General features: G+C 38.7%; 1 protein-coding gene across 6 annotated transcripts; it reads right to left on the bottom strand.

The window, feature by feature from the left end:
- On the bottom strand, positions 1-24,836 carry LOC129775592 (AP-2 complex subunit beta). Of its 6 annotated transcripts, none has more exons than XM_055780498.1 (6): positions 24,747-24,836; positions 18,406-18,538; positions 18,172-18,342; positions 11,454-11,480; positions 2,776-2,961; positions 1-2,715 (listed from the first exon to the last, which is right to left on the bottom strand). In XM_055780498.1, exons 2-6 carry the CDS (start codon positions 18,511-18,513, stop codon positions 382-384), a joined length of 2,826 nt encoding a protein of 941 aa, XP_055636473.1. In that variant the 5' UTR covers positions 18,514-18,538; positions 24,747-24,836; the 3' UTR covers positions 1-381. The 6 variants fall into 6 exon arrangements, with proteins under 6 accessions (XP_055636473.1, XP_055636474.1, XP_055636469.1 ...); XM_055780499.1 differs by having other exon boundaries at positions 24,669-24,808; XM_055780494.1 differs by lacking the exon at positions 24,747-24,836 and adding an exon at positions 18,607-18,818 and having other exon boundaries at positions 1-2,697.
- Between the last annotated feature and the right edge of the window lie 2,662 nt (positions 24,837-27,498).

Here is a 27,498-nt window from a genome sequence, read left to right as displayed (position 1 = left end):
TAATCGCTAATAAATTTCATCAGTAATATTTATATCCATTTTAGGTAATATTTAGTAATATAGTCTAATAATGTTTATGCATGATTTAGTCAATGTCATTCCCGAACATAATTTTCTACCAAATAGCGTAGTAGGACAATAACCACCGCGGTGATAATTCTACCCCTCAACGAAATACGAAATAACCTCTCGCAGCTAGTGTGGGGGAATGAAAACGCTAAACAATGTGTGAAGTCTTAATAAGAGATTGCCTTCCCTTGTAGCAAAGCTTTGCTTTCACGATTACGCTTACCACTCTACCGTCATCTTCATCAATAATAGTCCATCTGTGCGAAGGACAAACATATAAAAACACTAACAAGGGGACAAACAACGCAGCGCTTAGGGTGCACGAATGATAAGCTCGTATGCGGCGAATATAATCGGTGCTACCTCGACCGAGCGAGTTTTCAGGCTGAGCGTTGCATCCGGGCTTCCGGGGGAAAGTTTCAACTCTAGCAGCACCCAGATGTTGTTGGTGAGCTTGAGCGACTGGTACAGCATGTCCTGGCCCTCGACGTTGCGCTTGGCAATGGTAAATACATTATTGGCGGTCATTTTTGCCGCGACGGTATCGGCTGTTCCAACGATTCCGTGCAGGTTATATTGGATCTCGTTGGCGGCGGGAATTTCCTTCCAGGTGGTCAGGAAGACACGCTTGTCCAGCTGGCCTTCCTCGATGAAAAGTGCATTACCATGAATTAGGCAGGCGAAGTAAAAGATGTCAACGTTGTTTTTGATAGCGACCTGGAGATTGTTGAGAGGTTCCATTCGCTGGACAGGACCGGTGGTTCCAATAGGGAGTGATGTTTCGGCGGTTTGGGACGGTTGTAGCGGAGCAACTTGCAGTGGAGCTGAAGGTACCAGACCGAAGCTGTTCTTGTTTAGTTGAATCGCGAACCCTGTCATCGCCTGCATGGCTTTGTTGGTGAAAGTCATATCCATGTAAATCTGGCCAGAACGACGAGAGAAACTTCCTTGAATTTCCAGACCCTTGCCCTTGTCGGCGGGCAGCCAAACAATTTTTGGAATTTGGATCATATTGGTGGCAACCGCTGGCCCAATACCAAAGATATCGCCTAGAAGACCTCCTGCACCCGAAGTAGTAGCAGCTGTTGCTGCAGTGTTATTGGTTGTTTCCGGCGTTGGATTAGTGCCAAGCAGAATATCGAGACCTCCACCGAGTAGATCTACATTGCTTGTGTTCGCAGCCGGTGCAGCAGGCGCAGCTGGAGCTCCAATGTCCATCGACAGAAGATCTCCAATGAGAGATTCCTGGTTCGGAATAACGGTTGCTTCCTGAACCGCCTCTTCGCCAGCGGCTGAAGCGGAACGGTTTGGCAAACTCTTGCGCACTCCAGCGCTACGACCTTCCACGAAGGCTGTGGGAGGTTTGTGGTAAACACTGGCCAGTGAGCTGATGTGACAGATTAACTCATCCAGAAGAGTTGGTTCCAGCAGATCGGTTTCTTCAGAAATGAGCGGTTTATCGGCGAGGACTACCTCCTTGGCGGCGGCAGGATCGGTGGATAACAATCGCCAATAGATGAATCCACGATCGCGTAGATCTGGGTTATCCGAATCCTGGGTGGCTAGCGACAGGACATGTTGAACCAATTCCTGAGTATCGGCTGGGCGCTTCAAGAACAACTTGACCACTGCGGTCAGCAATTGTAACTGTACCTGTGCGTTCTCATCTTGGAATCCTTCCAGAAAACTATCCAACAGCTCATCCGCATTATCAATACGCTCCGCGTACTCTCCGATAATCCACACCATCGATGCTCTCGCTTCTGGCTCATCCAATGTGTCCAAATTTTCACACAATGTACTGATGATGCTTTCGTACTTGTTCGGGTACTTACGGAATATATCCTTGATGACGACAATCGCCTCCTGGACGACGTAGTTCACCTTGGTTTGGATCAAATCCAACAATGTGGAAACGCACCGTTCCGCCGATGGTTCCACCTTGATGGCACATCGTCCGATAGCTCGAACCGCCTTGCGGACAAAATCCACGTCAACTTCCGTGGCATATTCTTTCAGTTCGCTCAGCACTTGCGCGATGTTGCTTTGATTAGCCAACCGGATCATAATATCCAACTTCTCCAGCTTTACATAGATCGGGTCGTTGTACTTCACAAAGAAAACCTTCATCTCGTGCTTCAAAATATCCGGACGCTTTTGGACAATCAAATTAATGTTTCTGAGGGCTACATATTGTACCTCCGGTTCGGAACTGAGCAACGTCACCAACGGGGGTGCCAATTTTTTCGTCAACATTGCGCAAAAATCGCTGTCAGCAGCCAGAATCTCGAGCAGCTTCATGAGAACCTTTATCGCACTGAGCACAACAGCAGCATTGGCATGGGCCAAACGAGGCGTGATACGTTCGCAAATGGATTGTGCCTCACGCTCATCCTTCGGCGTATAGTTTGCCAGAGAATCCAAAATAAAGACCTGACCCCACTCGGTACATTCGTTCAACGCCGTGAGCAGTTTATTGATAGTGGCGGAGTTCATCTCGACCAGCGGTTGCCCGCTGGCAGAGGTTTCATTGATTTCGCTGAGCGCGGCGACGGCATTTGCCACAACCATGGGATTGGAGTCCGACAGAAGATCCTTCAGCTGATCCAAGAATCCCTGATCTTCCACCTGGAATGGGGAAACGTTCTGTGAATATTAGACAGATTTCAGAATCGGGGCATATCTCGGGTACGATATCTAATTTACCATCGAGCTCGAGATATCGTACAGCTTGGCCACACAGACGGCGGCCGTCTTGCGCACGTACGGATCCTCGTCCTTGAGGCACTTGCGCAGCGGTTCGCACAGATACTCGGTGATCTTGTCCACCCGGATGCAGCCCATCGTACGAACGGCCAGCGCCCGGATCAATGGGTTCGTGTCCTCACAATCCTGAAAGATTCAGAAGCAGAATTTTAGTACACTTTGGTATGCAGTTGTTCCGCTAACTTTGAAGCTGGGTCCAGACCAAACACTTTGCTATGCATAATTAGGCAAAATTTTGGATTGTCATCGGTCTAAAAACAAAATGGAGCAGAGCGGGTGTGGTCTGAACCCAACTTAATAAACCACCGGTTTTTTTTTTATATTGCTAGGAAAAAGACAAACGAAACAAGCCGGCTATAACAAACTGCCAACTACAGAGGGGAAAATGCGAAGCTAAACTTATAAACGTAACTCACAACTCATGAAACAAACTGAAAAGCAGCTAGGAATAGGGTACTGTGTATTTACACTATTTGAGTAAATACGTGGACACATTCGGGTGAGTGCGCTCGTGATTTTTTTTTTTGTTTAATTTTTGGATACTTTTTGACGCAGATGTTTATCTACAATACTTTTTGGAGGATTTAATAGGCTCACTTGTAACGGAATCGAATCATCCTTCAGCATTTACGAGAACCATCTAATTGTGAGAATAAGACAAACACTGGATTTCTGTGGTTCACTGACGGTCGTTCGTTTGGCAAGTGACTGTACATTTTGAATATGGTGTTCCCGCTACATATTACGTAGGTTTGCCTTAAATTTAAAAAAAAATTATATGCCACAGATAGATGATATAAATAGAGGTTTGATTAAAACCCTAATATAGATAATCTATTCCCCTAGTTTGGCATTCTATAAATCACAGATTTGCAAGAACCCATCGTCCCTCAAGGCGGCTGTACTGTCGAATCTGTTTGGGTGATCCTGAAGGCATTTAGTAGCTTCAGCCATTGTTCTTGTCAGGAGACCAAATTACTGCCTTCGGGAAAATAATACGGAGTTAACTTCGTCATGTGTTGATGATCTATCTGCGATGTTTGACCAAATCTATATTTTTATTATTTTCCTGCGCCATATGTTAACTGCAAAGTAATTCTTCCTTCCGATATGAAATACTAAACAAAAAATAAAATTCGTGATTTATATTCTTTTGTTTTTTTATTTAACAGAAACACAGGAATTTCATGCGTATTTAAAACTGATGTATATCCGTCATATTGAGGATCAATCATATTGATGTCAAAGAGGCGGCCTTACCACAATACCATCCATCAGACTTATCAAATTTATATATCAGGGCGACGACGTTTGTTTTAGATTCTTGACTCAAATATAGTTTTGATCGACCATTATCAGGATCTAACCACTGTTCCTACTGTTATCTCACTTTTGGAGTACAGACACCTCACAAATTGCCACTCAGTAATTAATCTATTACATTTCATGTTGTGTCTTATTCACACTGGTTTAGTATATATCTGCTCCCTTTTTACGCTCAATAAAGAAGATTTCTCTATGCTATGCCCTACTATGACATTTTATAAACAAAAGCAGAGAAATTTATGAACGCCTGTCGATATCTTCCAATAAATATATTGTGTGATATTTTTTATTAAGCTAAACGACGACTGAGAAGTGTCGTGAAATATAAGAAATTAGATTTATTCATAATGTTCAAAGTTATCTTGAAAGAACTTGAAACACTAGTACAAAACGAGACATTTCATTTTGACTTAGATCAATTCCACGAAGGTGTTACAACTTTAACGAAACGATTTCTTTTTGCAATAATTCAACTTCCTTCTGTACGTTTTCCATTTTTTTTCGTTTCACCTCGAGAGATTTCGCTTCTGCTTCTCGTAGCCATTTCATTAGATTTCATTTACCCAAAAACTTATTTGTCTGGTTTTTCTTGTTTTCTAGATAAAGAGAGTTAGAATTTCGAACTCGTTGAATTAACTAGCTCGACATTTTTATCGATGCTATTCCTCGGATGTTTCTGCACGCATAATTTCATAAAAAACATTCGGTGTTAACACGGTTTTATAGCGACTCTATGGAAATTTTTATACGTATTAGGGCCATCGTTTCTTATCATAGTGGAAGGTATTTTTGTTCGAAATGGAATGCTTATATGCTTATAAGCTTATATGCTTATGTGAATTACCTTTATTATCATATGTGCTACTGTCAGTCATCGGTGACTGACGCAGTCTGAGCAAAAATTCGGTGTCATTCAACGTGTTAATGGAAAACCACTCTCAACACTGGGATTTCTTCACGAGACAGAAGACCATTTTTACTATGGTAAAAGATCAGTAAACTTATCCTTTCCAAAAATGCTCCAGACGTTCATTTTTCGGTTCATAGTGAGCAAACTTGTTGCTTTCGTTAATAGCAATACAGGTCGGACTCGATTATATACATATTATTTGTGATTCGATCATATACAATTTTGGACTCGATTATATACAGTTTGAAAAAAACCTATTTTTTTAAATATTTTAAATATGACTTATACTTAAGAAGAAATGTAACCTTTCAGCGTTAAGGTATAATTTAAGTGGCTAATTCATGTACAGTGGGGTAAAAATCGTGATTTCTGAAGCTTTTGCTTGAATTTTCACCATGAACTGTTTATATCGAGATTGCAGCCAAACTAAGAAACATAGAAGATGGGTGTCAAAGAACAAATTGTAGACCGGTTAAAGAGCTTCAATTTAATTGATAGAAACAGTCTAGTTTAAAATAAATTTTTAGGATGAAATTAATAATAACACATTAAAAATTACTAACTTTTAAGTTGTTCACTTCCAAAATGTTATTAAAATCCACTAATTTGGATGTTCCACTACTATATCCTGTTCAAAATTTTTCATCTTCCAAATGAAAGCAACAGAATCGTCTTCTGTAGCGTACTTTTTAATGTAGAGCCAGTTTGAGGCAACAGTGTTGGAAACAAAAAAAAAATCTATAACTCTGTCATTGTTGAAATTTGACCATATGCGTAGAAGAATTTTTTCATCAAATATGATCGTCTATCACCTCCTGAGAAAATCTGGATAAATTATTTTTTTTCATGTTAGAAAGGTGTTTTCTGACTTTAAGCGGATGAAGTAAAAATCAAATTTATATCTCTTTTATTTTCAAAAAACGAAAAATACATGCAAAAAAACGAATAAAAAAATATTTTTCTGACTCGTTTATATACAGTGAAAAGAAATCAGAAACTGTATATAATCGAGCTGTATTGTTCCAGTTCTAAGTCTGCTGAAACCCAATCGATGCGTCCAAACCCCGTTAATATAGTCAAAAGCTTCTCGAGTCGTATCATGTAAAATATACAATCCAAAGTTTCCCAAATCCATGATTTTTTTTCTTCATTTCGAAATTCCAGTTGCAGCTCGCGTAAAATGACCAATTTTCGCTGGTGTCGTCCCATCGTCACCAGTAGAAGTTTGTTCAAAGACATATATTTCCCAGGCCTACTTTAAAAGTTGCGAGTTGATCTGACGCTTGAGAACGTCCCAAGAATATTGACATCATGTAACGATTTACCACCTTCTTCTCTTCTTCATCTCAAAATCTGACATTCAGATCCAAAATTGCCAAAACTCCATAGGGAAGAATGAAGGACTTACTTCACCTACAGGCAAAAGCAAACAATATACTAAAAACCCCACAGAGAGTCGAACTAGTCAAACAATTTTTTTGGTATCATTAATTACATTTTTTCCATGATTGGTGACGAAATTTCCTGATATTTCATGACCTTGTTTGAATTCCCTTATATTCACCAATTTTCAAAAATTTTTATATAATAAAAAATAAAACAGCTTGACAATGATAATGCACATGCTTATGAGCATTTTCAATTGTCAATGAAAGCTTTTGATGTTTCGATGTTTCGATTAGTATTGGGCGATCTTGGATCGATATTGAGAACATCGATCTTTTCTCCGATTTCCGATTTTTTGGATCGATTTGTACTCCAAAGAATCGCGAAAATCGATTATTTCTTTTCGATCTTTTGCCTCGTAGACAAATTACGTAACGCTAAAAATGCGATTTTTGGACCACCTTTATGTAACAATAAGTAACGCTATCTGTACACAAAGTCAAAGTCGTTTTTAAAATTGTTTAGCTTTTTTAGGTAATGAGAATATCAACGTAACAAAATTAATTATCTGTCCATGTTGGAATCAAATATTCATACAGAAGTTTCTCAAGTAGTGACTTCGGATAATCTTTTAACAAGTTCATAGAATTTCGTACAGAGGCGGAAAAATAATGCTCACATCTGCTGGAATTGGTGCTTTCAAAATATCCAGTGTTTAGCTGAGAGAAACATTGATTGATGTTGATTTACACAAAAGTAACTAATCTTTTAGTCAATGCAGCAGTTCCTGTCGTTACATTTCACTACTTGCAAAAGGGTTTGGGATGTCCTTACGTGACGAGCAAACCACTCGGCTCAATATCCTACTAATTCCGCTTCATCGATTTGGGAGTTTGCGGACTCGATATATTCTACTTTGACGGGATATCCATCGATCGCTAGGTTATTCCACTAATCAGCTAACTATTCCCCTGCATACTCAAAATGATTTGTTTCCAGTTCCGGGTCTCTTGTTTTGATTTTTTCATCCAAGTGAGATCCCTCATGATCATAAGGAGTCATTGAACCTGCTGACTCCCGGGAAAGAGGGGCAATCCGACGTTCAACTCAGATGAAAGCACCGCGTCTTGGACAATTTGTAGTAACAAATATTGCATCAACATTCAATTGATACAAATGATAAATCGAAAATATCTATGACCTTTTTAAAAAGAAAGATCTCGTCTGGTCTTCCATCCACATTAATTATGATTACTGGCTTGATTATGCCTTGATCCCGAATTCAGGCAGCTCGCACACACTTTGACAATCGAGCCCATGAGAAAAAGCGTTCGAAGAACAATAAAAATTGTGACGAAATTGGATGGTGTCACCAGGTCCTGCCGAAACGTTCTATCCTAGAACTGGGATAGGAACGTTTGAATTTTATGGGATTATCGTCAGCGGAATTCTGAACGAATGTCAGTTGTTGAATTGCTATTAATAATTTTCAATCAATTTATTCGATTAAATGGTTCCATGACGGTACAAGATGAATGAATGCCTTGGAAAATACATTTTTTTGGTCTTCAAAGAATCAAAATAAAATGTCGTTGATGTTCGAATAGAAATTTGAAATGTTTATTCCATGTTTAAAAAAAAATGATACTTATATAAATAAGTAGTAGAAAAAAGTGGAAAAAAGACATTCGTTCAGAAAATCTTTCTTAAAGATCGCCCAATCCTAGTTCCGTTGCGTAGAGAATATACCGATATCACTTCACCCCGATAGACGAACACGAATAAAAAGAAAAAGACCCTGGCTGAAGCTAGAAACAGCACGAAGAATGATGATGATGATGATGATGACCCTCATACCCCTACAAAGGTTTGAACTGGCCGAAGAACAAGAACGAAAGATTCTGTTGAGTACTATTTCGAAAACATGCGGAATTGTTTCTCCGACCAAAAAAGTCGCCGGAATTACATCTAATTCCAAAGCATCACGCAAAGCTGCTCTGAAAGTTCTTGAATGAATGTTTCTCAAATTTGAGCAAGGTTCATTGATGTTTTTTAAATACGATTTTTCTTTAATAAATATCTAAATAAACTCTCACGAAGTGGTTTCTCACCAACTTTGTACCTATTCTATCGGTATTACATTAAATAGATGCGATCGAGCCGAGCATTAACTACAAAACAAGCAGATGCATGAAAAGGTGATTCTCCAGAAGGAAAACGCAAGGCCTCACGTTTCCAAACCCATTAAAACCTATTAGGAAAAACTCAAATGGTACTTCTTACTCCGTCATACGTCATACTTATTCCGTTCGATGGCGATCTAGTTGATCTGCAGTTGCCGCTCATGCGGATGCATAAAAAAACTGCTTGATTCTGAGATAGTCTCAAAAGACGAACGCTTTTACTTTAACTTGTTTTGAGCTCTGTCAGAAAAATGGAAGTAATTTGTAGCTGGCGATGGACAATATTTTATAAAATCTATTTGTTATCACTTTTCACGGTAGAGTTGCATTCTGATATGAAACAACGAGAATTTAGTTGCGCACCTATTACATAAATATCTTTATTTTGGCATCTGCATATTTTTTGCCAGAGTTTTGACATTTCTTAATTAGGTGAACCTAGCCAGAGAATTTCAGCTGTACATGGGATTTTCGATGTCTCTACAAAATTCACACAGCTGCACGCTTTTGTTGTTTAGTCCTGGAATTGTCGGACAATCATGCAGGTGCTAAAGATGAGCAGCTTGTGGGTGCCAGCCAAATCCTTCTTTATGTTCAACACCTTTCCAGTTCCAGAGAGAACGACTAGAACAATTATTGGGACATCCCTTAGCTCCCAAAAATGTCGAAGCTCCCACTAATCACAATGGTATGTACTTGTAGATTTCGCGGACATGGGTCTTCTCCAGATTTTGGGTAAGAGGAATAGCGACATCGGTGATGCGACGAGTCATGCAAGTCGCTCTTGTCGTAAACCATTCTATCTGGACGGTTGTGGTGGATCGAGAGGTCGATCAAAACAGTTCCAATCCCAGTACAGCTGGAAGCGAGCATATTTCAGGACAGATGCAGGTTGGTACTGTTAGTTCAGTATGATGCACTCTAATAGACCACATTGGAGCGTCAGTTGTCTATTGTCAATTCGGGCCACAACATGAATGAACAGTCAGAAGTGCAACGAAGTACTTCAGAATCATTTACTGCTGTTTTTACATCAAAAACAATAGGATAAATGGGTAATTTGGCATCAATTCATAAAATCCAGAAATTCATGGTCAGCTTTTTTACCAGATCAAAACCCTATCAAGAACTTATGAGGAGTGATTGTACGAATAGTAGATACAGCTTACAAGCAGTATGAGTGATTTAAAGAGCTTAAACGAGCAGTATCATCTGCGTAGAACGAGATATACACTACAACATGGCGCAGCTTGGTAAAAACCATCCAGAATGGGTTATTTGAACTGATTCTTTCTTTCTTTCTTTGTTTTTAAGAGGCTTTAAACTTTGAAGTTCATTCGCCTCTAATCATTTGAACTGATTGAGAACTAAAGATGACCTACAAATTAGAAACCTTTTGTAATCCATGTGAAATTGACGTTAATTTTGTAAAGGAGTGAGAGTTTTTCCATCTGGTTCTATAGTTTTGTTCTATAGAAATACTTGAATTTTAGTTTTTTATTGTTTCGCGCCTGAAAACAACAATAAAATTCAAATGGCCAGTCTTTTAAATGAAGATAGTTATTATATCCAACACTACATACTTCAATTCAACCAACTTCTTACATATCTTTGGAAACTCAGAAAAAATAGTGGTTCTATAGTTGTGAAACGCAGTGTATTATTTAAAAGAGTTCACCACGCGTTAACTACAAATTAGTTATAAACTGCTTGATCGCATGCTGCAGAAACCTCACGACGGCGGGATGAATTTTATAGATCTCTAATACCCTGACGAGAAACGATCGTGTTGCTGTCTTTGTGGGAGGAGGAAGACGACGCCACGGACGGTGAGTTCAGGAAGGTTGTTTGGGTCACGTAGCACCATATTGAAGCACTCAGCTATATTTTGGTGTACGACGGTCAGCCAGATATTCTTCACACAATAGGGTTCCGGTGCTGCCTGCCGAGGCTTCGCGGACATCGTTCTCTTCGACAACGATAGCTTACATCTCTCCACTTTCACTACAACTTTCCTCTTCTCGTCTTAACCACTTTTGCCCTTCGCGATGTTGTACTGTGCCTTCTAAACCTTCGTTGTGGTCGGGCTTCTCGTCGCTTATGTGGTCGTAGAACGATGTCTCGTTATTCCGTTAATAGCAGAATATATTGTTACATGCGCTTGTTGAAATTGCTGTGGTTAACCTCATATTTCACTAAGCTAATCTACATTAATCACAATCAGCTGTTATAAAAATATTGTTACGCCATGCTACACATTGAAAATACTAAGCTCATTAACAGCCAATATATAAATAACAAAAAAAACATGCCTACATGCATCAACTAATCTAAACCTGAGTGATTTTCCAATTCTCAACATACCAGTAATGTTCTAATTGACTGAATTGCTCGGGGGGGCAAAATCGATTTATACTTTACAGGACCCCTTTTACATTATTTACAGCGAAGCTGAAAAAGCTTTACACGGTTTTCAGCGCTGATCAGCTGGGGTTTGTTTTAAAATTCTGACACAAGAGTAACGAAACGAAAAACGCACTTCGAAAGCGGATTATTGTACAGACTGAGGAACGTTAAGGTAGTAAACATTAACATCGAAACGAAAGAACCAAAGAAAAAACGGAAGAAAAATATGTAACGGAACACATGAATCGATCAACGAAGGAAACACTATAGACTTGCTACGGATTTTTTTTGCTTGTTGCTGCTAAGGTTTTAACTTGGCAAAGAGATAGAGAAAAGTGCTAAAGAAAGTTGTTGCAATAGATTTTTGGTTTTAATGCTTTGCTAATACATTCGTTTCTTATCATTACCTTGACGAGTTGAGAATGTGGCAAATCCTTACACAGTTTACATGAGTTATTATAATTTTTAGTTTTAATTGTTGGTTGAAATAGAAATACGATGTAGCGATATAACATATTGAGGGAGGGGGCGATAGTAAAACATAAAAGCCGGGGGCGAAATAAAACAAAAATGATAAATGTGACAATGATCAATCGGTAGGTGTGTGGAAAGTGTAGAAAAGTGGACGAAACAAGCAAACACTTAAAGAGTTGAACCGAAAGAAGGTGGTGCATGAGTGCTAGTAGTTTGAAAATAATCGGTGCGGAGGAACGTTACGAGAAACCGAACATGAATAGAAGCAGGAAGAGATCGAATGCCTAAACCGAATACGAGCATTCTGGATATGCTTCCTCGTGGTTCGATGATTTAGATTTGAAAATTACTTGTAGGTATGGGACATTGCAAATACACGAGTTCGAAAGCGGGATTTTATTGAAGGAAATGAGTCAAATGTTTGACGCTCTTCAACAGTTTTTATTCATTAAAAAATACGGTCGATTTTTACTGTTTTTAGATACCAGGATGGTAACCCTATGCTGGCGATCGACTCTTCTTATGCATTTGGTCTTTTGATCAAAAGCAGTCCTTCACAAGTTGAGCAGAATGTTCAGAATCGTTGTTTTCGCATTCAAATCGCAGTGGTAGAGCTTTGATTAAGATTGATTTTTCATACGTTAGAATTAACAAAAATAAAAATATTGGATACCTAACCCTCTAGTACTCCCGCGCAAAATGATAACTGTCGGTGACACAAACCATAACTACCTCTGTAACTTTGTTTCTCTAAAATTGCAATTTAGGCTCCACTCGTTTTCAATGTATTGAGTAAAACCAATTTATTCGCAATTTCACAGCATTCACGATTCATTAGCCATCCGGCTAGCGACAAGACGGCAGCGAGGTTTTCCAAATGGTCCTTCTTAACCCTTTGCGGACGTTTGGTTGCTCTCAGCCACCACAGCAAATAATCATACTGAATACTTCATTCAACGATGTAATAGTTTACATTTTTTCTAAACGAATTTTTATGTTTAGTGAACTTTTTCACGAATGTATAAGGAGTTTCTATGAATAATAGGTAACGGTATTCGGTATAAACAAAATATTTTTAGCGTGGAATGATAAGAGTATTTGTTTCAATGGAAATTAATTCCGACCGCAGAGGGTTAAGGCCGAGAGTTTACTTCAGTTTCCAAATTGGCCTTTGCAAGGCTAGATGTGAATGAACAGAGAAATTTTAAAGTCTCTATAATTCAGATCATGATCATCATAATTGAAATCACAGTTTTGCCCCAACTAGCAGATAGAAGTCTTTCTAAATGCGGTTGTCAGACACAGTTGTTTTGCTCGATACAGAGGAAGAACGGAAGATAGATATCGTAAACAATAGTGTAATTTTTTTTGCACCACATCATTTCTGCACCTGTAATGAGGTGTAAATTTCAAATTTCGAAAACAAGAGTGTTTAGTTTGGGGTACAAGGATTTGAACGGTAAAATCTCTTTGCCGTCTGAACGAAGAGGTATGACAATCACTTTCGAAAGATAAACTGTTTTCCATAGCTCAAAAGTTTTTCAAACCAGTTTTGAAAAGCTATTCAAATAATAAAAATCGATAAACGTATGGTTTAGGATTCCGAAAAATATAATCATGTCGATTTTGCATATGGAACTTCGCGTGAAAAGTTGATTTACATTCAAATTTGTTGAATTCAATGTTGAATCACCGATCATCGTGACGGATTTTTCAAAACATTACGATCTTCTGGTGGATCTCAAACGCAGTAAACTTATTAACAATCAGATTCGAATGGAAATTAATGACATCACTGCCGATACAGAACCCACATTCACCACCGACCCACGAAAGCGAAAACCGTTCATCAAATAATTACGACAGGTCAACCAGTTTTGACGTAGGACTACTTTGATTTCTATAGAGGATTACTCTACGAAAAATTAGGAGTTTTCAAATGCATAATACGCAGAATCGTTCTTCAGTATATGTGATAATATATACCATCAAACGGCAAATTTATCATCCTTTTTTTCACCAGACACATCAATAGTGGAAATAGTAAAACAAGTGAGCAATTCGACGAATAAAAGAGAATAAAATCATGTATTATGCATTCTTTCTTTTAACTTGGTTCCCGTGAATGTTGTATGCAACACATGATTGTGTGCAATAATTCGTTTTATCAAACAAATTGGACATCCAGTCAATGAATAGGAACAAGTGTGATGTAAATGGAGTGAGTAAGTAAGATGGGTGCAATTCCATAGAAATTCAATGGGCTTTATTCCCGAATTGACGAATTCACGCAAAGTTGAATCAGCTGCGATACGATACGAATACGAATGCGATACCTACATTAGAGTTCAGAATCCCAAAAGAGATGATGTTTGTTCATTCTCCGTACTTAACTGCAAGATTCGGTCGTGATTATTCAATTTATTTCTATCTAGATTCAAATTTTAAGTTTGTTAATACATACAGGTTATGAATTCTGTGGATAATCGCGATGAAATCGATATCATATTAAGTTGGCTGACATAATTGGTTAGGGGCCGATGCGAGAAGTATTTGCAGTATTTTGAGCGCAACACATGCTACTCATCATATACCTAGTTGATGAAAATTAGAGTTACAACACTTATACCAAGCCATTCTTTATAATATATATACCACATTGAAATGTGATGATTTTCTAAACTTTTCAGCGTAGAAAGAATACTTGAACCCGTAAATTTGAAGGGAAATTCGGATTCTTCTAACAAATTTCAACGATTTTCATACAAAAAAAAACAAAACAATCATTTTACTCGCTGCGCCATCTGGTTGTAAATTTGACGTAAATTCGTCAAAACACTGCACAGTGGAAACGAAATGAGTGTATCCGCAACGACATCGGTACGGTGTCGACATCTGAATACGAAATTAGTTTTCCACTAAAATTTATCATTATAATATAAAATTATCTTTAGATATAATTCTTGTAAGAGATTATTTTACTACATGAAAAACATAAAGTTTTCCATTCACATTGAACATTAGTTTGATACGAAGAAGTTAATTATCATTCATAATTTCTATTTGAAAGGTGTTCATTCTGCCAGAAAGTCCATGACTATCTTTGTCACTTCATTAACTCGTAAAACGTAGTTCAATGACGTGCCATTTAATTCGTTTTCACCGTGAAGAGTATGCGGGAATAAGGACCATTGTTTCTTAAAATCATTATTTCAGCGATACAATGGCGGTCCACAGTGTCAGTGTTTGTGACGTGAAATATAGTCTGCAAATGAACATTATTTCACCGAAAAAGCAACATTTCAACATTTCTTGTATTTTCTTCATATTCAATGTAATTAATGACGATATATTTTTTTTGTTTACCGATTGTAGGGATGCTTCGCCTACCATTCCATTCCAACCTATTATGTGTCACACTGATACTCATTTATCATTTTGAAATAGACAGTTACACAGTTTAGCTTCTGGCAGGAAAGCTAATTTTGTTTTTTGTTCGTTACAACGCGTTGGACGATTATGAGTACATAAAACAAACGGCATTTTTCAGGGCCACCATTTGGAGTGAATGAAAAGAATTACATAAAAAAAACAAATTTTCTGAACGATCACAGTCCAACGTCAAACATACGTCTTACCACCAAATTCCCATTGCACAGGAAGACATCGCTGAAACCGCTATTACTACTCCATTTGAACTGTTCGAGTTCAAAATTCATGACATTCGGACTTCGAAACGCAGGGCACACGTTGCAAAAACATCTTCACGACATTTTAGGAGACTTTGATTTTGTTTTCCCCTATGTCGATGATCTTTGCATCGTATCCAACGACATCGAACAACACAAAAAGCATCTTCGTCTCGTCTTTGAGCGGCTGAGAGAAAATGGACTCACCATCAATCCCAGCAAGTGCCAGATCGGCCAACCTGAAGTTGTGTTCCTTGATCATCTCATTACCCAAAATGGTATTGAACCCACACCGAGCAAAGGGGAGGCTGTTTTGCTGTTTTTCGTCCGTTGAAATGAGATGAAACAGCGATCGTCGCTTTCGAGTAATGCAAGCAGGAACTAGCGAACGTGGCTCTTCTTGCTCATCCGTGTGCTGATGCCAATTTGGCACTAGAAATCGACGCATTTGGCACTGCAACTGGAGCAGTCTTACGCCAAATCACCGAGAAATCAGGTAATCAACCACTGGCATACTTCTCTCGAGAGCTGATCAACAGCAAACAACACCAGATTTCGTCATCTAATTAAAAAATTATAGGAGGTTGTGTTCAAGACACGAGCGCATTGTTGACGAAAAAATACGTTGTAGTTTAATTCAAGTCGCTTGTTTATAACTTTATTCTTAGTGGAGAAAGTTTTGCTACTGGCAAACGAAACCAAATCATATAGAAAATTTCAGAACATTTATTTTCTTGGTGACTAAATAAACGAAATAAACTCTATTTATTAATCTCAACAACCTCGAAAAGAGTAGCACTGCTTCATTATGATCAAGATTAGCGTAAATGCAATCCTAGTTGAAAGCAGTTTTGCGACTAGCACGCGAGCCCAAATAAATTAATAACTTAATATAACTTATTGAATAACTTGGTATTCCCCAAATTTTTTGGCGCACAACCTTAACACCTGCTTCACCATAGCGTCAGTTCAATGCATTAATGACAAAAAACAAACAATCTTAAATGCTTGGAAAAGGGTTGAATATTTGCCTCAGCAGAGATTCTTTAGCAATACCCTAGCGTAAATATTTCCCTCCCGCTATCTCCCCTCCTTGTTTATATTTATCATTACGATTGCATAATTTGCAACACCAATCGTCAATCATAGCATAAAAAAGGCGATTGTTGCATCGTTACAGGGCCAATGCACATGGGAGCAGATACAAATGGGGTTTCAGCGTAGCGAAGATGCACTATTTTTACGTACGGGTTATGAAGGCACGCACGTACGCATACAAATATCCATATATCGATGACTTGAAGCAACTAAATATTCACACACTTATCTTCGTTCTGCACTCTTCTCAACAGAAGCCCTAATATTGCCAGTCTAGATTAGCTTAACTGTCATCCTTTGTGGAGATAGTTTTCCTACCGTCATGCAAGACCAAATCACTGAAAAAATTCCACAACTTTTATTTTCTTGGTGGGCTGACGATAGCCACAAAATTGTGTAGCTCAGAACCTTAATGCAATGGCGTCAGTTTGATGCAATGAGACAACAGCGAGTGAGTAATTTGGTCGCGTCCACAGCTCAATCCGAAACGAAGACATGTGATGACACAAACAAAGAAGAACAAGCGATATTCATTGCTTTGAACGATACAGAACGATACCAAAGCATCTTCATTCCTGCAAAAAGAACTGAGCACCTTCAGCCACGTTTTTGTGAAGATTGGCGCCGTTAAACCGCCTTCAGTACCACCATACAACGGACCGTGCCGAGTGCTTCGGCGAAAGAAGAAAGTATTCATCGTAGACATTAATGGAAAGAAATCATCAATCTCCGAAACCGAAGACACCGGATAACATCGAACCACCGGCATACCGAACCCGGTCTGGACGCCGCGTGATTATTCATCAGAGGTATTGATAAACCTAAGGGGGGAGTACTGTCGCGAAACACTCTGGTCACCCGATCATTATCACGAATCAGATAAACCACTGACACACCCTTCCATAGAACCAACAATAGACACTCAGGGCCAATAGACCTCCGCACAATTGTGAACCACACAAGCTCTAAATATAATTTAGTGTATAATATACTATCGGACACGCGTTTTTCATACTTCTAAACCGAAGCCGAAAAGTACCCCAAAAGTGAAATCTGGGAGCGTTTTTTTCATTAATCGCATTGCCGAAATCGTCCCTTCTGTAGCGTTGAAACCAATCTATTTCCATCACAGAAAGGGGTTAAATCATTCCCAATGAGTAGTATCAGACAACAGACGGATAAAGCGATGATAAGTAGAAACATGATTCGAATCGCAAAACAAAATTCCCCTCAAAATCTGTCATTGGTTCGTCGGCCGGCAGCCTTATCAAGCAAGTTTACGACTTTCGCCCAATCGTCAATCGTAAACATTCTCTTATCTAAAATTTGCAATCGAAATTTCCAAACGATATCTAAACGGTCGCGGCGGGTGTAAGTCACCACTCGTCCCGTTCGTCCCAGCATAACGACCATTTGGCTCAATTAATGCCAGCAACCCCCGTGCCTTTCTTGGTGATGCGAGTTATTAATTTCAATAAAATCCTAAATTGGTTGGCGTTCACCCTTCGCACCGACGAAACACACGCGCGTCGAGCATCTCATGTTTTTGGCACCATTCCTTTACACGGTCAGCGATCGTCTTGTTTTATTTTTCTCCTTGCTTCCATCATTAGATCAACAGGTAACGAGATTTGTGAGAATTAAAATAATTGACCTTGACGTAGTCAAATCATAGCAAAACTTAAAACGACCAAACTTGTCTAGCTGCTAAGCGAAAATCATAGGAAGAAAAAGAAAACCATTGGAGAAAAACAAAGATTATGATGACAGGGAAACCGAAAGAAAAGTACTTAGTGAAGCCAGATATGAGAAAAATCTTGACAGAACGTATTGTGAAATATAAGTTTGGATTTGAGCCGCTTACCTTAACGAACGTATTGACGGCCATTATTGCCATGTCGGGTTGTGATTTGGCATAGTTCATCAGATACAGATATACCAGCTTCTTGAGCTCCAGATTGTCCGTCTGCATGCAATTCACCACGTCGGGAAACAGTGCGGACACGTCTTTGCCCACCGTCATGCTGGCGATGACCTAAAATCAGTGTGCAGTAATTGGCAATAGTTCACAACTTTCCGAAATGCTATTCACCCTTACCTTCTTGACCGCTTCCTTTTTCTTCTCTTTCTTGTCATTGTTTAGCTCGGATTTGAGCTCGAAAATCTCACCCTTCTTGGTGGTGGTGAAGTACTTCGAATCGGTCATCCCTGGCGAATCAAACACGCGTAGCCTAGTGGGAAAAAATTGAAAAAGCTCATTTTAAACACATAGGTGAACTCAGAATAATGCGATATCTACTGGATGGGAGCAATCGGAATCATTGTCATCGTCTCGCACGTTTTCCCGGGAGTGTTTCGAAACGGGGGACAGGATTCTCGTCTTCGCGTTGCACGCAACAGGAAACAGGGCTCTACGTGTTACAGGGAAAAACCGTCGAAGGGAGCGCGTGCTAAACGTTCTTGCTACAGGTCACTCGAGGAGAGAACTAACGACTGCATGTTTTCAGCTGTGACGGAAGAGAGCGTGCGAATCGGGCGATCATTATTGTTTGCTCTTCATAATGCGAATATGCCGTCGGTTCCACAGCCAAAGCAGATGAGAAGTGCGCTCTTGGAAAGATGCAATTGTTAGCAGTCGATGCAGTTGGGCAGTGAGAGAGAGAGAGAGAGGAAAAGAACAGGTGGAAAAACAGGAAAAGAGAACCAATTTTCTACAGCACGTGGAAATTGCAACGCGAGAAAAACAGTATTGATTAGACGCATAAAAGAGTAGCTAGTATCTCTGTTGGAAATTAGGTTTAATGAGTAATTAAATTAATACACAGGAAATAAATTATCTGAATGAATGGAATTGAATCAGTCGTGGAATTAATTAAGGCCGTTACGCGATTTATATGAAATTTGAAGAACATGGAATAAGGGCTTGTATAGAATTAAGAACATTTCAATGTAGCATATAGAATGTGTGATGAAACTTGTTGATTTAAACAGTACATATTACTTTCGTGTTTATGAGAACTTGCATTCTCAAAGTTGTAACGTGATTTCAAATAGTATTTTCAAGGACATTCCGCAATTGAATTTAAAGTCTGATTTTATATGATTTTAAAAAGAATGATTGAGAAAGAATGAGCTCGCTAAAGCTCGATCGGACATTGCTAAAGGGTCGTATCCTATGTTTCAAACCAACCGGGCAATCAGTGGAACCCAGGTTTGCGTGCGAGACACCGCCGTTTCCGACGGCGGGTCGGCGGCGGACTCGGATCGCGTTATTTTGGCGGCTCCTTATCCTCGTTGAATGGGGACTTCGTCCCCATTACGTTGATCTCGAAATAAATTCCGAAAAGCGAAAACAAGAGAATAAATTTATAATAGAAATGTGAGGCATTTATACACATGATGTTTTTCTCGCGCCACAATATTTCTAGACTACTACATTTTTCTAAGCGGTTGTTTCTGTTGAAGTTGTTTACTGCAGCGATTTATTCCGGTCACGCGTTTTTTAAATGAATACTATCGAACATTTGTGTTTTCTTACTGAACGAATACTCGTGGTCTCAATCTCAGAATCATTTATTTATTGATATGATATTTATTCATAAGTGTCGGACAAAACATTAAGACCACTGTTCAAGCAAAAAAAAAAAAGAAAGTGACAACACTTCGAGAAAAATAATCCAATCCAGTGCTTGAATCCATTATAATAATTTATTTGCATTTTTTGAAGAAATTTATAACATCTCTACAGCCCTTCTATGTATAGTTGTCCCATGTTCCAAGTTTTCCACCATATTTATCTACCAGAAGCTTTAAACATTTAAGTTCAGCAATACATCTGGTTTTTATAGGTAGTAATCTATTGACTAATGAAAAGTGAAAAGTTCCCCTCACTTGAATCAATCAAACTTGTTTGCGGGTTTGAATATTAATGGTGGGACAGTTATGCCTAGAATATATTTTTTTTTTTCTAAATAATGGGAACAAATAGTAAGTTTTTTTTTGTTATTCCGAAAGATTATGCATAGAAAACATCGTTTAATGAAGAAGGAAGTGATCTGCAACATCTTTGCAGATCATAAATCTTATTGTTATCAGGCATTCGCTAACTAGGTGTACACGTTTTCTGTTAAACTTGTTTTTATTTGTTTTAGAAAAAGTTCGTTTTCTCTAACCAGAAATGAGTGCATTAACCCTGTTGAAAGTGTGACATAAAATTGATGTACTTCAACCGATTAAATTATTATGGATCTACAAAAAAAATACATTGTGGGACAGTTATGTCTAGAATATCAACATGGGACAATTGAGCTTGTTTTTTTTTAAAGCTGGGAACAAACAGTAACATATTTTGTGTTTTTGCGGAAGATTAGGCATAAAACATAGTTTTATGAAGAAAAGTGAAAATTGTCAAAAAGTAACATGGGACAACTATGCGTAGAACGGCAGTGTAGTTAGAACTAAAGTCATTCATTGAAAAAATCGTTTTAAGCATACTTAATAACTAGAATGACGCGACAAAATTTAGGACCAGTTCCCCGTTTCGGCTATTTCGAGTGCTGTTCCAACCGATTTTCGAAGAAAATTGATTGTTTCTAGGTGGTATTTTGTGTTTTTCGGTTCCTGGTAAGTATTCACATGTAAACAAGTTTGTAAGGTTTTAATTCTCGAAGTCTAGTTGCAGTCAACGAAAAATGGGTCGCTCGCATAATTGTACGGAAACACAGCGGATGGTCATCCGCAAAATCAACAAGGCAGGCAGCAGCCAACGTGAAATCGCAGAGAACTTGGGACTATCCAAAACCTTCGTGTTTAATCACCTCCACATCCGCAAAAAAAACCCGAAACGACTGGGCGTCAAAGGAAAACGACCGCCGAAGATGACTTTGCCATAAGGCGAACCACCAAGAATGATCCCTTCAAGGCCTCGAAAAAGATCCGGGACGAACTGAATATGTCCGTCAGTTCCCGGACAGAACTCACTTTCTGAATGCTGGGTTCGTGGTAGAGTTGCGCCAGTTCGTGGTTCATTCTTCTCCTCTATACTCCGTTTACCTGTACACCATCGTATATTGTTCTGAGAACTCGGCGTTCGAAAACACCAAGTGCTTGTGATTCCTCTTCAAGCATTGTCCATGTTTTGTGACCATAGAGAACAACTGGTCGAATCAGGGATGTGTACATGGTACACTTCGTACGAGGTGATAATTCGTTGGACCTTAAGGATTTGTGGAGTCCATAGTAGATGCAATCTCCCTCCTGCTAGCATGTATTTAGTCTTAGATGCATTGATCCCAAGCCCAATCAGCCCTACTTCGTGTTTCAGTCAGGTAATCAAGTCCGTCGCATGTGTTCTTCCAATTATGTACACGTGTCTGGCGAAGCAGAAAAACTGACTAGACTTGTTAAAAATCGTGCCTCGCATGTTGAAGCTCGCTCTCCGCATAACACCTTCCAGCGCCACGTTGAAGAGCAGACAGGAGAGTCCATCACTTTGTCGAAGTCCCCTGTGAGTCTCAAATGATTCCGACAGCTCAGATGAAATCCGCACACTGCACCGCACACCGTTCATCGTTGCCTGAATCAGTATTGTCACCTTTCGTGGAAAGCCGTGTTCGTCCATGATCCTCCACAGCTGTCGTCGGTCAATTGTATCATATGCGACCTTGAAGTCAACGAAGATGTGATGCGTAGGCACCTGAATTCGCAGCACTTTTGGAGGATCTGCCAAAGTGTAAAAGTCTGGTCCGTCGTCGAGCAACCGGCATGAATTCGGCATGATAACATCCCACAAATCTACTTACGATTGGCTATAGACGGCGGAAGAGGATCTGAGAGAGAATTTTGTAGGCACCATTCAGGGTTATGATGGCACGATAATTCCCACAATCCAGCCTTTTTTAAATATGCGGCAGATTACTCAGTCCTTCCTGTCCTCCGGTAGCTGTTCTGTGTCCCAAATCCTGACTATCAATCGGTGCATACACTGTACATGTTTTCCAGGACCTCTCTTGAAGAGCTTCGCTACGAGGCCATTCTTACCAGCTGCTTTGTGTTTCTTTAGCTAATTAATGGCCTCCTTAACTTCACCCATCGTCGGGGTGGTACGTCGTCGTTGTTCGCTGTACCGGTGTAGTCCTCCTCAACGCCGTCTTGGTCTCCTGTCTGCCGCTGTTCAGGTGTTCATCGTAGTGCTTCTCCACCTTTCGATCACCTCGCGTTCGTTCGTCTTTCCTTGTTTCTGTACATTTTGGCCCGCGGCACAAAGCTTTAGTGCGAGGCGTTTAGTTTCTTGAAGAACTTCTCCAATTCTCGAGAACGATAGAACAGCTCCATCTCCTCACACCCTTTCTCTTTCAGGCGGCGCTTTTTTCCCGAAAGAGATGTGTTGGTATCGTTCCACGTTTTGTTGAGTCGCTTTTTGCAGCAAGGCTGTGCATCGGGCATCCTTCTCACTCAGAACTCGTCATCAAACCATTTGTACCGAATTCTCCGTTGTTCAAACCCGTTGACGATCTCGGCTGTGCTGCTAATTGCTACTTTTAGGATGTTCCATCCTTCATCGAGGGGAGAAACATTCATTTAATGACTTGCAGTTTCATATCGCGAGTTTCCTATATCTAGTTCGTGTTCTTTGCTTGGATCTGGTCCGATTGTTTGTTCTCGGATTTATTCGTGAATTTTCCTGGGTGTTTTATTTTTACCGATGGCTTGCAGAGTCTGCATCAACCCCTGTGTCGATGGAAGACCATCGTATACAATTCTATTTAGAGTCTCAAGAGGACAGTGACGTGACGTGAGAAGTGTGTAAATACTGCATTTATTGCCATGAATCTCGACAAATAAAAACAATACATTTTCAACTAGTTGTACTCAAAATTTCGATTTTTTTTTGCTCACACGGATTAAAATATACTCAAATTTTTTGTGTATCTGTTTATTGAATACTTTCTTTGGAGCAGACTTTTCCACGGTCAAACAGGAACACATATCAATGGATCTCTGATACATGATCTTCTGCATTTCTACATTTACATATACATTTTTTATTGAATTTTTGTCAGCAAAATGGTAAAAAACACACATTACGCAATATAGTTTGTTATTTCCATAAAAGAAACAGAAAATTTCTGATCAAGTTATCCCTGCTGCAGCTGATTTGGCATTGATTTTTTGTTGAATTGTTTTATTTTATGAATTATTTCAGCATTGAACAGAGAAGTTGAGTTGAATGAGTTAGAGTTACTAAGTTCGTTCCTCTGTTTGGTGAAAGAAAAAATACAACGGAATGATCAGATGTTTGATCAATTATTTTACCATTGAATGTTGACCCCAGACTTTATACGAGTAGCCTAAAGTCCTAAAAATGATTAATTCATTCTTGACCAAGTTGTTTAGAAGATTTTATCAATCACAGAAGTCGATGTTCATATTATCGGCAGGGACGGTAATTTCCTATCTTTTTTGCGGATGGAAATTTTCCATTTACCGACATTGGATGGAATTCAAAATCTGATACTTTCATTATTGTAGGGCTTCAGAGAATTGTTGATCATTTTATCGAAGGTCGTTTTTTTGTATTTTAGATCACCCTTTACGAGTTCTACTAAAATTAGTAATTTTCCCGGTTGACAATTTAATTTATAAATTTTGTTATACCTAAATAAATTCATAAAACATCAAATAATAATTATCAAACATCCGCAATTTAAAACTGCTTTTGGGTCTGCTAATTTGATAGAGTACGTGTTCTTTACGCTCACTCAAAATGTTGATATATTTCGTCATTATATCTTCGATGTCGCGAAGTAAAGTCTGTAAAGATGTTTTTACGAATGGCTGCATTACTTCAACAATTACAATTACAAGATTTTTCTGAACGACTATTTGTACTAATATTGAATGATTCAAGGTTACGATCAACAGCACAATTCTTCCACATTACTTAGAGCCAAACTTAATTTGTATCTTCCGTTTTATATTTTAATCGCATGCGTCAGTGTTCAATACACTTTTTTCTTTATAGCTTGATTCTCATTACATATAAATTTGATTTGACCTAGCTGCAAACATCGTTATAGTCTAACAATTGTATCCCCTGATACTCTGTTATCGTCCTGAAACGGTGAATAGATCGTCATTCATGAACCAAAATCATCAAATGCTAAACACCCGCTATCAGTGAAACTCTTCTTCATTCATACGCTAAACACCAGAGAATATCCGCTCCTCACAACCACTTTCCACCCACATCATCATCTTCAAGTGGGAGAAAAATCGATTCCTAATCACTCCGGCAGCAAGTATTTGTTTTTTCACTTTTAACTCGAAAACGTTAGAATTTGTATAAAACTTTGAGCTCACTTTGAAGAGATGCAATTGCGCCACTTATTGCTGGTATTATCGGTCGATATTTCGCACTATAATCGATGATAAACTTACTTTTTATCTAAAGAAAATACGCCCGTCAACTTTTACTTTATGTCACCACTTTCCGAGTTTCATGAAACGACAAGCAGCACGCTGGGGAATCGACACTGGTGATATTCTGTCGAAGTTTCCGAAGGGCGTTTGTAGTACTAGAACGATAATTTTAAGTGAATCTGAGGGGATACTCCATTGGAGATCTCACGTACAAATCTACACCTAGGCTGCGCTGCGGGGAAAATGAAGATGGTTTTAAATGTTGCAATGTGAGTTTATGGAAGGCTTGTAGTTATTTCCATAAATCACAATGTTATAGTCATGGTCATGAGTTATAGTCAGTGTTTGGATTTCGATCAAAATCGAATGATACATAATGTGTCATGCAAGTAAACTCTCACGTACATATAACCAAATATGAGAGGATCATTCAGATACTTGTATGAATGTCAGTAATCACTTGTGTAATATTTAGTGATTAAACTGAGAGAGGAACGAAGACTGTTGATTGCATATCCGATCTGTATCAAACATCACATACCACATACCGCATATATCGTCCCGCTCTACTATAGCGAAACCCACTGCACAGGCAAGTGCAAAGCAATAAATGATACAAGAAAAATTACGTCATCATTCGGTCACCATTTGCGGAGAGCAACAAATGGGGAAAGAGAGCAGTGTTGCTAGTAAAACTATGCGGTCTATATGAATATACACATTTCAAGGGATAGAGCCGTTAAAAATGGAAAATATAATCTGACTACCCTTCCCTTAGCCTCTATCGAGCTAAATAATCATATAGTTTGCACTCTCTGAGACTTAAAAATCAGGATCTGCTACATTAGCTGAATATGAATCTTTCGCTTTGCGTTGTCCGTACGATCCTGCTGTTTCATGATGCATGGAGAGGTCGGTATGCATATGTTAGAGGCAAAGAAGAAAATAAGCTTTCTGCACCGAAAGCGTATATGATAGCTTTGCTTGCATGCTGGTGTGCAATGAAGTGCGAGCCGATGCAGAGTTGTCTCGTTCTCTTTTGTGTCGTGATTTGCAGCACATAACAACAATAGAATACCGCTGTGGGAAATGTTTCCTGAAAGATCATATTTGAACGAACGAAAGCGATTTTTTCAATGAGTGGATCATTTGGCAAACACTGGTTATAGTCATTATAGTCATGAGATACAAATTTCGGACGTTTTTTCGAGAACTAGAACAAATCTAGAACTAGAAACAAATCTAGAGCAACATGTCAAAAGGGTCTATCTTCTTTGATCGATTCTCTTCTGCGACTTTCTCTCTCGATAACCACGGCCTTCCAGACAGATTTTGATCCAATTTTGCCATGTAGTTTGACGAACGAGATTACCTCTTACACTTCTTATCGTCGAATACATTAGGAAATGCTTTTACCGATAATACTTCATCGAAGAAGAAGAATGGAAGAAAATGTAGATGAAGATAATCGATCAAAGAAGAAAGACCCTTTTGACATGTTGCTCTAGAAATAATATTTTCTCCATCCATTATTATATTATTTGTTTATTAATCTTTAAACGAAAAGAAAAATTCAACACTAAAAAGGTTTCAAGCTGGTGAAGTGGGAGTTCAGTGGGAGTGAAGTTCAGTTTCAGTTTTTTCTTGTTATCCAAAATAAAATACCAAGTACCTAGGTTCTTTATCAGGAACGATGTCGCTACGGTACAAACGTTTTTAGATAAAATTACAGCCGTCAAAAAAAATGTTTTTTAGCATCCTTTCTATGACGATTTAATTTTTCTATAAATAGTAATCTTTGTAAAATAATACTTTTTATTGGTTGGTTCTTGTGATAGAGGAATGTATAAAAACTATTTACATGGAAAAACTAGTTTCGAGAGAAACGCATTGGATGTTTTGAGTCACGGCTATACCGCATCATTAAAACGGAAATTCTTGAATGTCTGAGGCCGAGGATCAGTGAGAGTTTCCAAAAGAACCAAGCTACAAAGCTGGCAGAAATAGGAAAACTAATCGTTAATACGGATGTTAAATACTTTTTCAGCCCTACCCCAAACACGTCCAGGGGATACCATTCTGTCACGACAGAGGTACGACATTGAGCTTCCTGTTGCATACCTGTGAAACAAAAATAATAATAGACTTATTGGTGTAATAAACACGCTTAAAAATATGAATTAAAATTAACTTATTTTCTTTTTCTTATCAAATGTGTATTTTATATGATAAATTCATATATTTTCTGTAGGTGGTGAAAAAACTTGTACTGAAATTTTGTCTTATAACGATTTTATATTAATGATAAAGATTTCTTTAATAATATATTCTATAATAAACGTAGCTCTAATCCTTACTTCACTAAATCAATTAATTAAGGGTTAGATACACGTTTCCAGAGCATTCAAATAACATAAAGTAAAAATCAATAAACGTTCTCGTTTCAACTATTTAGAGAGTAAATTGCTCCACAAATACTTGTGAATCAAACTCAAAACAAATACGTACGCCATCACGCAGATCATTTCTTTTGAAAGTCGTAAACAAAACATTCTATTTAGATAAAGTCATAGGTCGAGGACATAGTAAACGCGGTACGGTACGATGTGATGTGATGCGGAGCGATTAATTGGAGCTCATCGCGTGCTATGACATAGTGATCGCTTTAGATTGCGCGTTTTTTGATGTTTCATCCCACTCCATTCTATATGTAAATAACCCAGCACAAAGATGCCAGATATGATAACATGTCTTCATTTTGTAAACAGTT

Source organism: Toxorhynchites rutilus, chromosome 3 (genome assembly GCF_029784135.1).
Source record: "Toxorhynchites rutilus septentrionalis strain SRP chromosome 3, ASM2978413v1, whole genome shotgun sequence".
Taxonomy (NCBI): domain Eukaryota; kingdom Metazoa; phylum Arthropoda; class Insecta; order Diptera; family Culicidae; genus Toxorhynchites; species Toxorhynchites rutilus.
Note: the sequence above shows the minus strand (reverse complement) of the source record. Positions and strands in the feature narration are given on the sequence as shown.

Bases quoted from the DNA above. Each gene is read 5' to 3' on its own strand.
- LOC129775592 (XM_055780493.1), bottom strand. From the start codon at position 18,635: ATGACAATGATTCCGATTGCTCCCATCCA. The intron at 18,539-18,606 runs GTAGATATCGCA...TTTTCCCACTAG, and splicing joins ATTCCGATTGCTCCCATCCA to GCTACGCGTGTTTGATTCGC. The intron at 2,716-2,775 runs GTAAATTAGATA...TAATATTCACAG, and splicing joins ACGATATCTCGAGCTCGATG to AACGTTTCCCCATTCCAGGT.